The sequence below is a fragment of the Physella acuta genome, unplaced genomic scaffold (assembly GCF_028476545.2).
Source record: "Physella acuta isolate Inbredline_101_S28 unplaced genomic scaffold, ASM2847654v3 ptg000833l, whole genome shotgun sequence".
Classification (NCBI taxonomy): domain Eukaryota; kingdom Metazoa; phylum Mollusca; class Gastropoda; family Physidae; genus Physella; species Physella acuta.
In genome coordinates, this window is record NW_026732351.1 from 190,252 (window position 1) to 204,251 (window position 14,000).

The following is a 14,000-nucleotide window of genomic DNA, read 5'->3' on the forward strand; positions in this document are numbered from 1 at the left end:
TTCAACAAAAGTGGTCTGTATGATACTTGGTAAACACGTTTACACCATGAGTAGCATTTAGCCAAGTTTGGAATACGCCGAGAACAAACCCCACTTCTACCGTGAAAGACGTACCACGAACTGACCCGGCGCCCACCCAATCCCCATCCTGACGGCCTTTTGAAATCGACGCTGTTGATCGACCAAGTACAATGACGGGCCTAGATCTAGCTAGCTCATCGAGACTACCTTCAGAGTAATTCCTGTGCTGTAGCAGTTCTACGTCTACAGTTTGGTGTGTTACCTGGGTCTTAGGACGGCATGTCGACTCATGGTTCAAGGAAAAGGCGCCACAAGTCTAGAGGTAGTTCAAGTTAATAATTCTAGACTAGATTCTAGTTTTCTACCAGCACTAGACCTTCTAGCTCTAGAGGTAGTTCAAGTTAATAATTCTAGACCAGATCTAGAATCTAGTTTGTAAGTCTGACATTATACCAGCACTAGACCGTCTAGCTGTATAGGTAGCTCAAGGAAATAATGCTAGACCAGTACTAGATTCCCCTAGTCTGACCGTCTCGCTCTAGTGGTAGCACAGGTGAATAGTTCATTAGATTCTAGTTTCCTTTATCTCAAGACTAGACCCTATATTACAATAGCCTGCGTCCTTTTATGTGCCACTTGTTGTACGAGATCTACAAATCCGTAAAGTTTTAGCAGAGGCGTAGCGACCCTTCCCGGCGCCCGGGGACAAACTTTTCGATTTGCACCCCCCCTCGAGATTTCGATTTACACCCCCCCCCCTCAAACTTTCGATTTGCACCCCCCTCAACCTTTCAATTTATTTTTCCAACCCATTTTGGCGCCCCCTAAGGTCGGCGACCGGAAATATGTCCCCCCCCACCCCCTCTCGCTACGCTACTGAGTTTTAGTTATTATTGTACATAACGATTCTTGGTTCGTTTAAAAAAATATAGGCAAAAAAGTTTCTAGCAGTATCGGTTGTTGTAGCGGTTAGGGTCAAGGTATCAATACTAGGCCAACGGAAAAATAGACTCAGATACTTAGTGGTCTAGCAGTAGAGAGCTAAACTGCTAACCCGTAAGTCTCGTGTTCGAATCCGTGTTCTAGCCAGTAAGGAAAGTAAAGGCGGCTGGTCATAGTGCTATCTCTTCATATGCCGGGGTCACAGAAACAAGTGAACTCTGCTTTACTTTCCCCGTAGACCGTCAGGTTGAAAAAGGGAACTTTACTTTTTACCAAAAATGGACTAAATATATCGTTGTTAATTTAAAAAAAAAACACGTCAAAATTACTTATAGACCAACATGAAAAAACACTAGAATGAAATAAAAAGATTCGTAAGACTATCGACAAGGCTTAACCCAAATCTTTACCGTAAAAAGCAATAAACAATATCATACTAACGCATAGACAAGCAAGGGATAACTAACATAATGTGGGTTCAACACAACCAAAACAACAAAGTTATACACGTTGTAACTATCGTCTGCTAGACTAGACCAAAACAACAATGTTATACACGTTGTAACTGTCGTCTGTTAGACTAGACCAAAGCAACAACGTTATACACGTTGTTAAGGCGTGCTGCTAAACTAGACCAAAATAACAATGTTATTCACGTTGTAACTGTCTTCTGCTATACTAGATCAAAACAACAAAGTAATACATGTTGTTATTGTCATCTGCTAGACTAGACAAAATCAATGAAGTTAATACACGTTGTTACTGTCGTCTGCCAGAGAAGATGCAGACAGCGAGCACTAACAGTGACGACAACCAGGACAACAACCAGCCACAACCCCAGGAGCAACCAAAAGACGAGCAGGGTGAGGCAGGCGGTAGACAAGAGCTGGTCGCCATCTTGGACCGTTTGTTCTCCAAATCAATGGAAGACGGGGCTCCGGCCGCGGACAGCAATGACAGAGTAGGCCATCATTGCTTTCTGTTCTGTGATATAATATATACAATAACATTCAGAGCCTATATTTATTATATATAATTTTTGCCATTTTTCGACCTTGTGCCCATCACCCTCAACTGGGTCCACACACCTCTGATAGGTATCTAACTCACGTTAGGGAAAGTAAATGCGGCTGATCATAGTTCCGACCACACTATCCCTTCATATTATGAGGTCCCTGAAACAGATGAACTCTGTCTACCCCATGTGTTTTGGAACGGGAAAGAGTATATATATATATTATATATATATATATATATATATATATATATATATATATATATATATATATATATATATATATATATATATATATATATATATATAGGCTATACACCCAAACACGTAACTTACGCCTCTATGCCTGTATATAAATTAATAAAAAAAACCCTGGTGTTTATAATCTCCAATGATCTGAACCAGTTGAGCCGGGTAGCCTGCCTGTCTGTTGCTGCAAGTATCGGCCATGTTGAGGGGGTCAAGAAACTTCTGGATGAAAATCTTGACGTCAATGCCAGGTCAAAGGTCAGCCCCATCTAAATTTAAACGTCCCTTCAAAATTTGTTTCCTTCTCCGTAGTTTTTAGTCGCCTGTCATCAATGATGTATCGGTGAGGTGTAGGTGTGTGGCGGAAACGAAGGGAGGGGGATGAGAGGTTGGTGAGGGATTCACAAATCTTTGATGAATTTTTAACAAACTGTATTAGGTGTAGGAGAGATTTGACTATTGTCTGACTGGTTTAAGAAACTGTATACAATTTTAATATTTTCGTGGCGTCTAAAAACACTAATCTTAAGCAGACATGTGTTCAGTGTTTTTTTTTTATGCATTTCTTTGCGAAGTGGGCACTGCCTCCCCGGGGATGAAAAAGTATATAATTTATACATACAATATATATCTTAACCAGCGTTCACCTCTCGTTAATTTTAAGTGACCCCCACCCCGAGGAAAATATCTGAAAAAACCTTGCCCGTAGATACCTATTCAATGACAACTATGTAGTTAACTTGGCTCCAACCTACTCTCAAGATTACCATTCAACCTTCGCCAACCTACTCTCAAGATTATCTATTAACCTTCACCAACCTACTCTCAAGATTACCATGCAACCTTCGCCAACCTACTCTCAAGATTACAATTCAACCTTCGCCAACCTACTCTCAAGATTACAATGCAACCTTCGCCAACCTACTCTCAAGAATACCTATCAACCCTCGCCAACCTACTCTCAAGATTACCATTCAACCTTCGCCAACCTACTCTCAAGATTACCATTCAACCTTCGCCAACCTACTCTCAAGATTACCATTCAACCTTCGCTAACCTACTCTCAAGATTACCATTCAACCTTCGCCAACCTACTCTCAAGATTACCAGTCAACCTTCGCCAACCTACTCTCAAAATTACCATTCAACCTTCGCCAACCTACTCTCAAGATTACCATTCAACCTTATCCAACCTACTCTAGAGATTACAATTCCACCTGCGCCAACCTACTCTAGAAATTACCATTCAACCTTCGCCAACCTACTCTCAAGAATACCATTCAACCTTCGCCAACCTACTCTCAAGATTACCACTCAACCTTCGCCAACCTACTCTCAAGATTACAATTCAACCTTCGCCAACCTACTCTCAAGATTACAATGCAACCTTCGCCAACCTACTCTCAAGATTACCTATCAACCCTCGCCAACCTACTCTCAAGATTACAATTCAACCTTCGCCAACCTACTCTCAAGATTACAATGCAACCTTCGCCAACCTACTCTCAAGATTACCTATCAACCCTCGCCAACCTACTCTCAAGATTACCATGCAACCTTCGCCAACCTACTCTCAAGATTATCTATCAACCTTCACCAACCTACTCTCAAGATTACCATTCAACCTTCGCCAACCTACTCTCAAGATTATCATTCAACCTTCGCCAACCTACTCTCAAGATTACCATTCAACCTTCACCAACCTACTCTCAAGATTATCTATCAACCTTCACCAACCTACTCTCAAGATTACCATTCAACCTTCGCCAACCTACTCTCAAGATTACCACTCAACCTTCGCCAACCTACTCTCAAGATTACAATTCAACCTTCGCCAACCTACTCTCAAGATTACAATGCAACCTTCGCCAACCTACTCTCAAGATTACCTATCAACCCTCGCCAACCTACTCTCAAGATTACAATTCAACCTTCGCCAACCTACTCTCAAGATTACAATGCAACCTTCGCCAACCTACTCTCAAGATTACCTATCAACCCTCGCCAACCTACTCTCAAGATTACCATGCAACCTTCGCCAACCTACTCTCAAGATTATCTATCAACCTTCACCAACCTACTCTCAAGATTACCATTCAACCTTCGCCAACCTACTCTCAAGATTATCATTCAACCTTCGCCAACCTACTCTCAAGATTACCATTCAACCTTCACCAACCTACTCTCAAGATTATCTATTAACCTTCACCAACCTACTCTCAAAATTATCATTCAACCTTCACCAACCTACTCTCAAGATTACCATTCAACCTTCACCAACCTACTCTCAAGATTATCTATCAACCTTCACCAACCTACTCTCAAGATTACCATTCAACCTTCACCAACCTACTCTCAAGATTATCTATCAACCTTCACCAACCTACTCTCAAGATTATCATTCAACCTTCGCCAACCTACTCTCAAGATTACCATTCAACCTTCACCAACCTACTCTCAAGATTATCTATTAACCTTCACCAACCTACTCTCAAGATTATCATTCAACCTTCACCAACCTACTCTCAAGATTACCATTCAACCTTCACCAACCTACTCTCAAGATTATCTATCAACCTTCACCAACCTACTCTCAAGATTACCATTCAACCTTCGCCAACCTACTCTCAAGATTATCATTCAACCTTCGCCAACCTACTCTCAAGATTACCATTCAACCTTCACCAACCTACTCTCAAGATTATCTATTAACCTTCACCAACCTACTCTCAAAATTATCATTCAACCTTCACCAACCTACTCTCAAGATTACCATTCAACCTTCACCAACCTACTCTCAAGATTATCTATCAACCTTCACCAACCTACTCTCAAGATTACCATTCAACCTTCACCAACCTACTCTCAAGATTATCTATCAACCTTCACCAACCTACTCTCAAGATTATCATTCAACCTTCGCCAACCTACTCTCAAGATTACCATTCAACCTTCACCAACCTACTCTCAAGATTATCTATTAACCTTCACCAACCTACTCTCAAGATTATCATTCAACCTTCACCAACCTACTCTCAAGATTACCATTCAACCTTCACCAACCTACTCTCAAGATTATCTATCAACCTTCACCAACCTACTCTCAAGATTACCATTCAACCTTCACCAACCTACTCTCAAGATTATCTATCAACCTTCACCAACCTACTCTCAAGATTATCTATCAACCTTCACCAACCTACTCTCAAGATTACCATTCAACCTTCACCAACCTACTCTCAAGATTATCTATCAACCTTCACCAACCTACTCTCAAGATTACCATTCAACATTCGCCAACCTACTCTCAAGATTACCATTCAACCTTCGCCAAACTACTCTCAAGATTACCATTCAACCTACGCCAACCTACTCTCAAGATTACCATTTAACCTTCGCCAACCTACTCTCAAGATTACCATTCAACCTTCACCAACCTACTCTCAAGATTACCATATAACCGTCGCCAACCTACTCTCAAGATTACCTATCAACCTTCACCAACCCACTCCTCTCTTCTTTACATCATTAAATCATTACATCGGAGTTGACAGGTGATCGTCACCGCCCTCATTAATCAGTGTTTAGGTCACGTGACGTAGATTAGAGGGTGGAGTGGCGTGGTGTAAAATTGAAAATAAATTGGTAAGGGTTGGTGGGTGGGGGGGGGGGGGGGATGGTAGGAGAGGTTGGAAGATGTTTCAATGGACGCATGCAGTGTAAATGAAGGGAGGGTCGTGTTGTTCCCATCCAGAAATAAATAAACCACCAAGTGGTATGGAGAAAAAAGAAAAACAAGGATCGTGTCCCGATAAGCCCCGCCACTAATGCAAAAAGTACACTGGCGAAAAGTTAAGACACTTCACATTTTGTCAACTATAATTTAATGCACACACGCAACCTTGACATATTTTTTTTATCTCTAGACATTTGAATGCTTTTAAGAACACGCCATAGGATTAGGCCTATGGTTAGGTTTGGGCTAAGGTTAGAGTTAAAAACTAAAAGTTAAAGTTTCATATAATCTTTTTTTATAATCTTGCTTTAGTGGCGGAGGTTTATTTTTTTTTTTTTTTTGGCGGGGCTTATCTGGACAAGATAAAAAAAATCATTCAATTACACGCCATTACATACTGTTAAATGAATCTGTATTAAAAAAAACTAAAACAATCGCCCAGTATATCTGAAGTTTTATCCCCCCCCCCATATCTTCTACTGAACGGTGCAGGGATGTTTCACGGTGCTACAGAGCGCCGTGTCGTGGAAACATTACAAGATCGCTGAGATGCTGCTACAGAAGGGGGCCGAGGTCTCTGATATATCGGAGGTGGGTGGCTATAGTTCTTGTGGTGGGGGATGGGGGGGACTTAAGTGAGGTGGGTGGCACTGGTTCTATGGGTGGAGGGAGGTGGGGTATAGGTTTTTAAGTGAGTGTGCAAGCACTGGCTTCTACGAGGCTTATTGACAATGGTTCATGAGGGTCTTTAGGTGTTGTGAATAGCATCAGTTCGTGGGGTTCTTTGGGTGGTATGGGTAGCACTGGTTCCTGGGTCTGAGTAATATGGCTCTGCATCCGGGGGTGGGGGGGGGGGGGGTGGGGGGTGGGGGTGTTATCCAGTGATGTGGGTAGCACTTGTTCATGGGATCTGAGTAATAAGGCACTGGATCTTGATCCTTTTGATGCTGTTACACAGGTTTTTGTGATTTGCTTAAACTATGTTTATATATATATATATATATATATATATATATATATATATATATATATATATATATATATATATATATATATATATATATATATATTTACCAATTAGACAGGGCAAAATAGCTTGATGTTGGCAGCAGCTAATGGTGATGTCACAATGATGAATCTTTTATGGAACTACAAAGGCTCAGATTTAGACATCAACGCGATAGATCAGGCAAGTTGTACTCAAGTTCATCTAAAGTCCCACAATTTAATTGTTTGTCTGCCGGTTATACCTCATAGTATGTTCACAGCTGGCTTTGTTGTTCAGGGTTTAAACCTCTGGTAGGGAGAAACTATTTAACGCGAACTATCAACTGGTACGCGGACCACAGGTGCTTTGACAATAAAGGCTAGAACTTATTTTATCCTTTCTTCATACAGATAGAGATATTACATTTTCGTAACAGTGGAATCGATTAATTGTGTACGTTTCAGTGTTGTTCATTTGATTTCCCACCACCCTGCTTAGGCCTATTGTATATAATGTTTATTTTTAATCCATAAACTAGCATGTAGGAAGTTTTATCGAACATGACTAAGCCATAACCATTGAATTTCTTGTAACTAACATAAGAAACACCATTGACGCGTTGCTTAACAAATATAGGGTAGACTTAAAACAGTTCACATAAAATAGCAAAAGAAGTATCTATATATATAATTCTCTTCTTGGAGACCATAGAAAACACCAAGCTGTAAGCGCGCTCCCTAGCACCCCCACCCCTATATGGTCTAGTGAGCTATGGTTCACGCTAAATGTTTATAATCGTAGAGCCGGGTTTAGTGACGGCTATTAGGGGCAGATAATTTAGTTTTAAACTATCTTAAACTTAGGGGAGGTAGCTAAGAGGAGGCTGCTTTCATGGGGGGGGGGGGGGGTATGGTAGGGGTTGGGGGAAAGGAGGGTGGGGGTAGTATCGTCCTTAACGACCTACTGATAGTGTTTTAAAGCTAATATTTTCAGTAGCAACACTGGTACTGTCGAATTCACAAATTATGAATTACAGAAAAGTAGAAAACAAAACTAAATAGCGGCATATGATACGCCGCGGGTTGGTTCGTACCAGTAGCGTACGCAGGGGGGGAGCAGGGGGAGCGGCCGCTCCCCCTGTGGCCATTTTCAGCAAAGTGGCGCCTTTTTGGAAACTTTTTAAACTCAAAGTTTTAAACAATGATATTTGTTAAAAAAATATTTTTGGTCGGCACATCTATGTAAATCACAAGATTTCTTTTCATGCAGCAATTAACATAAGCATTATTGTACTAGTCTAGTAGTGTCTACGTTTACAACACGTATTAACAGCTGCATCAGTTTGCCATTCTAAAAATAACCATTACGATGCATTGCAATGTTTAAAAAACCTCTACGGTTAGTACCACTTGGCAAGAGGGTTGTTAAGTTTAAGGCAACTTTATAATGTATTTGCTTACGAATAATTGAATTAGAAAATGTTATACATAAAACTTCACATATAATTACTTTATGTATACAGTTTGAATCGTGTGATTACAATGCAGAAACAAATACAACTGATGTGTCACCTCTATTTAAATTTACTTATGAGCAAACTGCGTAGTGGTGGGGAAATTTTGACAATGCCAACAACGTCATCACGATGAAGTAGTAGTATTCTTACAGTTTGGGCGATAGTGATTACGATTACAAATTATATGAAACAGTTACAACCCCCATCCTCCATGGACCCCTCTGTAAAAACAAATATTGTCATAATGCCACTGCTACTTATTTAAATCTATTTCTGTAATATATATTTATGTTATATATATTTGTGTAATATATATGTACGAGCCGACCCGCGGCATATCATACGCCGCTATTTAGTTGTTTTATTTTCTACTTTTCAGTAATTCATAATTTGTGAATTCGACAGTACCAATGCTGCCAATGAAAATATTTTCTTTAAAACACTATCAATAGGTCGTTAAGAACGATACTACCCGCACCCTCCTTTCCCCCAACCCCTAACCTACACCCCCCCCCCCCGTGAAAGCAGCCTCTCCTTAGTTACCTCCCCTAAGTTTAAAATCGTTTCAAACTAAATTATCTGCCCTTAATAGCCGTCACTAAACCCGGCTCTACGATTGTAAACATTTAGCTTGAACCACAGCTCACCAGACCATGTATGGTTGGGGTAGTAGGGAGCGCGCTTACAGCTTGTTTTCTAGCGTCTCCAAGAAGAGAATTATATATATATATATATATATATATATATATATATATATATATATATATATATATAGATGTTTAGAATAGTCATCTAAAAACTGACGCTCTGTTCACTCTGAGTTGGTTATCTCCCCCCCCCCCCCCCACAGACACACACCTCACCACCACAATTGTGTAAAGCGACATTAATGTCACACCTAGGTATACACTGTGTTGGATAATTGACCTAAAGTGACCGGACAGTGGTGAATGAAGTTGAACCCCCCCCCCCCCCCCCCCCCAATCCACCCCGAACTGAGCTGTTAAGTACATGTACAAAAACGCGTAATGATGTACCAAAGTACCATGCCGCCAGAAAATTAGCTTTTTAAACGTAAAACTCTGTGAATATTGTTTTTGCAATTACCAGTAAAAAGGTGTGTGATCAATACAGTAATCTAACCCATACCTATCACTATGTTAAAAAATGACCTTTAAAGAACACAAAGCAGCAGTAGTTAATTAAAATATATGATCTGAACTAAAAGAACGATATTTGTTAATTGAAGGTTGTTGTTCTAAATACTTTACTACTGATTGAAAAGCGTGGTTTTATACCAACTCTGATTATAGACAAAAATATGTTGTAAACAAGAATAGTGTTAAACAATTTTATTATATTCTAAAGTAATTATTTATTTGTTTTGACATTTATAATTAAATGTGTAGATATATACATATTTATATTAAGAGAGTGATTATTTCCCCTATTTCACTTGTCTTAAATAATTTCCCAGGAATTATTATGTAAGAAATTTTTTTACAAGAATTACAAAACAGATTGTGTTACGTTCATTGCTTTTGGTTGTAGTGTGTGTATATTTCTCTTTTGTTTAGATTGATACAATTTTTATTTTATCGGCCTACATTGTGTGTTTTTTCTTATTTCTTCAGAGTGCTACTTTCAATTTATTTTACATCATAGCGAAGTAATGACATACAGCTAGTAATTATATATATATATATATATATATATATATATATATATATATATATATATATATATATATATATATATATATGTATATATATATAATACACGTATTTAGAACATGTAAAAAATTTCGGCGCCTTTTTTTTTATTTTTTCGCTCCCCCTACAACGAAAACCTGGATACGCCTCTGGTTCGTACAATGTGTATAATCTATAGAAGAACAAATTCTTTTTGAGGGATTTGAAAACAACTTCAGAGAGACAGTCAACACAATAAATGGACTGCAATGGCAAACAAACAGACAATAAATAGAGAAAAACGAAAAAAAAGTTAATGACCAAATTATCACCTTCTTTATCTGACACGAGGATAACATTTGAAAGACACAGATGTTTGTATGTCTCATCCTGTAGGACGGCAACACGGCCTTACATTTGTCGGCACAGTCGTCCAACAAGGAGGCCGTCAGTTTTCTGCTACACAGGGGCGCTCTGGGGGACGTCAAGAACAACGTAAGTTGGTCAACTCGCAGTCAACTGTTTGATTTGGTGAACAATCAGGGAACTAATTTTTTCCTGAAAATCATCTTCCTAAAGTTTTAATTAGCGAAAACCACCTTTAACAATTTCACTATGGATGCTTTTGACACAAGGTTAACTACTATAACTAGCTTGCCTTGCCCACGTTTGGTCTCACTAACTCACCTTGCCTACGTAAAGTTTCCCTAACACCAGAAATGTTTCTCCTAAGATTACCTATTTAGCTTGCCTTCTTAACGGTTTCACGTTAATGTTTCTGCCACCTAGTCTCACCAACTCACCTTGTCTATGTCTGGTCTCACCAACTCACCTAGCCTATGTCTGGTCTCACCAACTCACCTAGCCTATGTCTGGTCTCACCAACTCACCTTGCCTATACCTAGTCTCATCAACTCACCTTGCCTATGTCTGGTCTCACCAACTCACCTTGTCTATGTCTGGTCTCACCAACTCACCTTGCCTATACCTAGTCTCACCAACTCACCTAGCCTATGTCTGGTCTCACCAACTCACCTAGCCTATGTCTGGTCTCACCAACCCACCTTGCCTATGTCTGGTCTCACCAACTCACCTTGTCTATGTCTGGTCTCACCAACTCACCTAGCCTACACCTGTCTCACCAACTCACCTTGCCTATGTCTGGTCTCACCAACTCACCTTGTCTATGTCTGGTCTCACCAACTCACCTAGCCTACACCTGTCTCACCAACTCACCTTCCCTACACCTGTCTCACCAACTCACCTTCTCTACACCTGTCTCACCAATCACTTTGTCTACACCTGTCTCACCAACTCACCTGGCCTACACCTAGTCTCACCAACTCACCTTGCCTATACCTAGTCTCACCAACTCACCTTGCCTATACCTGTCTCACCAACTCACCTTGTCTACACCTGTCGCACCAACTCACCTTGCCTACACCTAGTCTCACCAACTCACCTTGTCTACACCTGTCTCACCAACTCACCTTGTCTACACCTAGTCTCACCAACTCACCTTGCCTACACCTAGTCTCACCAACTCACCTTGTCTACACCTAGTCTCACCAACTCACCTTGCCTACACCTAGTCTCACCAACTCACCTTGTCTACACCTAGTCTCACCAACTCACCTTGCCTACACCTAGTCTCACCAACTCACCTTGCCTACGTCTGGTCTCACCAACTCACTTTGCCTACGTCTGGTTTTAGCTGGGTCAGACTGTCCTACACAAGGCGGCCAAGCTCGGTGACCTTGAGACGTGTGAGCTCTTCATCCAACATTTCTCGTCAGGCGACACCTCGGGGTGTGAGCAGGTCGCCAAGCTGATCCTAAGCGAGGACACGGTCAGTTGGCACGTCAGCTGTCACATGTCACTGTCACATGTCATGACTGTCACGTTTATTGTTGTGTGGTCTAACTTGGTGAGTAGCAGTAGCCACGCCAAGGCGAATCAGTTAAAAGCTCCCTGCTCACTTAATAAGCGCAGCATCAACACACTTAAAAAAAACGGTTAGTGCATTTCACCTCTATGTATGTAGTAGCTTTATGCCCGCTACCATAACACTTGTATTTTAGCCATCACCAAACAGAACATGCTACATAAGTCATAACTAACAGCTTCAAATACCAATAAAAACAGCTTCATTAATTAAAAACTTGCTTCGCTATAACATAACACCACACCATTAAACCCCCTCCATCTCTATAACATAACACCACACCATTAATCCCTCCCCCCCTTTAACACGACCACACACCTAACACCACACCATTAACCCCTCCCCCTATACCATAACACCACACCATTAACCCCTCCCCCCTATAACACCACACCATTAACCCCTCCCCCCTATAACACCACACCATTAACCCCTCCCCCCTATAAAAACACACCATTAACCCCTCCCCCCTATACCATAACACCACACCATTAACCCCTCCCCCCTATAACACCACACCATTAACCCCTCCCCCCTATAACACCACACCATTAACCCCTCCCCCCTCCCCCCTATACCATAACACAACACCATTAAACCCTCCATCCCCTATAACATAACACCACACCATTAACCCCTCCCCTATAACACCATACCATTAACCCCTCCCTCCCTCCCTCCCCCTATAACCCCACACCATTAACCCCTCCCTCCCTCCCCCTATAACACCACACCATTAACCCCTCCCCTATAACACCATACCATTAACCCCTCCCTCCCCCACCAGGAAGGACGGACGCCCATCTGTGAGGCCCTAAAGAACCAGCACCAGCTCCTTGTACAACTGCTCCTCAACGCTTGCCGCCCCGAGGACGCGCTGGAGTTCTACATGGTAGTTTTTTTTGTTTAACAGATAGAGCCACTGTGAAATATTACTGTCTCGGGTTACGAATAATGTTCCAAGATTCGAATTTCATAGTTTTTTTCGCACCACGTGAAATTATTGATTTCCGACGATAAACTTCAATTTACTTTTCATATAGTTATGGTAGTATTGGGGCAGGTGAAGTAGAGGTCATCAATTACCCTGACATCGACAGAGGAAGCAATATAGTGGGCAGCATTATGGGTATCCATGGAAACACGGGTCTAAAAATGGAACGTTTTTTACCGAGTGGGTGCAGCCAGTGATTATTTCACCCATCTCTTTAGGGGAGGGGGTGGAATTCTACTCCCCCCTCCCCCATGACGAAATAGAAAAAATATATAATTTATATAGAAAATATATCCTTACATAAATCGAAGTGAGCTCACCACTCCAGTAGAGAAAAAATGTCTGATAGAAACACTGGACAAAATAAATAACACAACAAATAATTTCAATAAAAAGTGAACGATTTATCAATGATAAGGTGACATCCAACATGTTACTAGTAACTGATGGCTCGAACCAAGAAAGCTTAAATATTTTAAAAATATCAATAACTCTGTAGAATAAACAGACAATGGTTACATTAATATTAAGAAAAAAAATCAACTTTTCATCTAGTTATATGAATGTGAAAGATAAAACCCAAATGTGGTTGGTTAATTTGTGCTTGACTATTGCTCCTAGAGGAGTGTCCAATAACTCAGTAGAATAAACAAACCTTGGTACATTAATGTTAAGAAAAGAAAACAACTTTTCACATAGATGAATGCATATGAAAAATAAAACCCAAATCTGGTTGGTTAATGTGTGTTTGACTCTTGCCTCAGAGACCTATCTAAGAACTCAGTAGAACAAAAAACCTTGGTACATTAATATTAAGGACACTAAACGTTTCACATAGATGAATGCATATGAAAAATAAAACCCAAATCTGATTGTTTAATGTGAATTTGACTCTTGCCACAG

The 14,000-nt window shown here is 40.6% G+C and overlaps 1 protein-coding gene across 1 annotated transcript in view; it reads left to right on the top strand.

Annotated features, from left to right (window-relative positions):
* Nucleotides 1-14,000, top strand: part of LOC131951852 (uncharacterized) — a 16,668-nt gene continuing 2,668 nt past the window's right edge. The window contains exons 1-7 of the mRNA XM_059314254.1: nt 1-343; nt 1,740-1,924; nt 2,384-2,485; nt 6,456-6,554; nt 10,555-10,653; nt 11,873-12,007; nt 12,891-12,995. Of these exons, the coding sequence (XP_059170237.1) occupies nt 301-343; nt 1,740-1,924; nt 2,384-2,485; nt 6,456-6,554; nt 10,555-10,653; nt 11,873-12,007; nt 12,891-12,995 (768 nt within the window). The 5' untranslated portion in view covers nt 1-300. The remainder of the gene's footprint in view (nt 344-1,739; nt 1,925-2,383; nt 2,486-6,455; nt 6,555-10,554; nt 10,654-11,872; nt 12,008-12,890; nt 12,996-14,000) is intronic.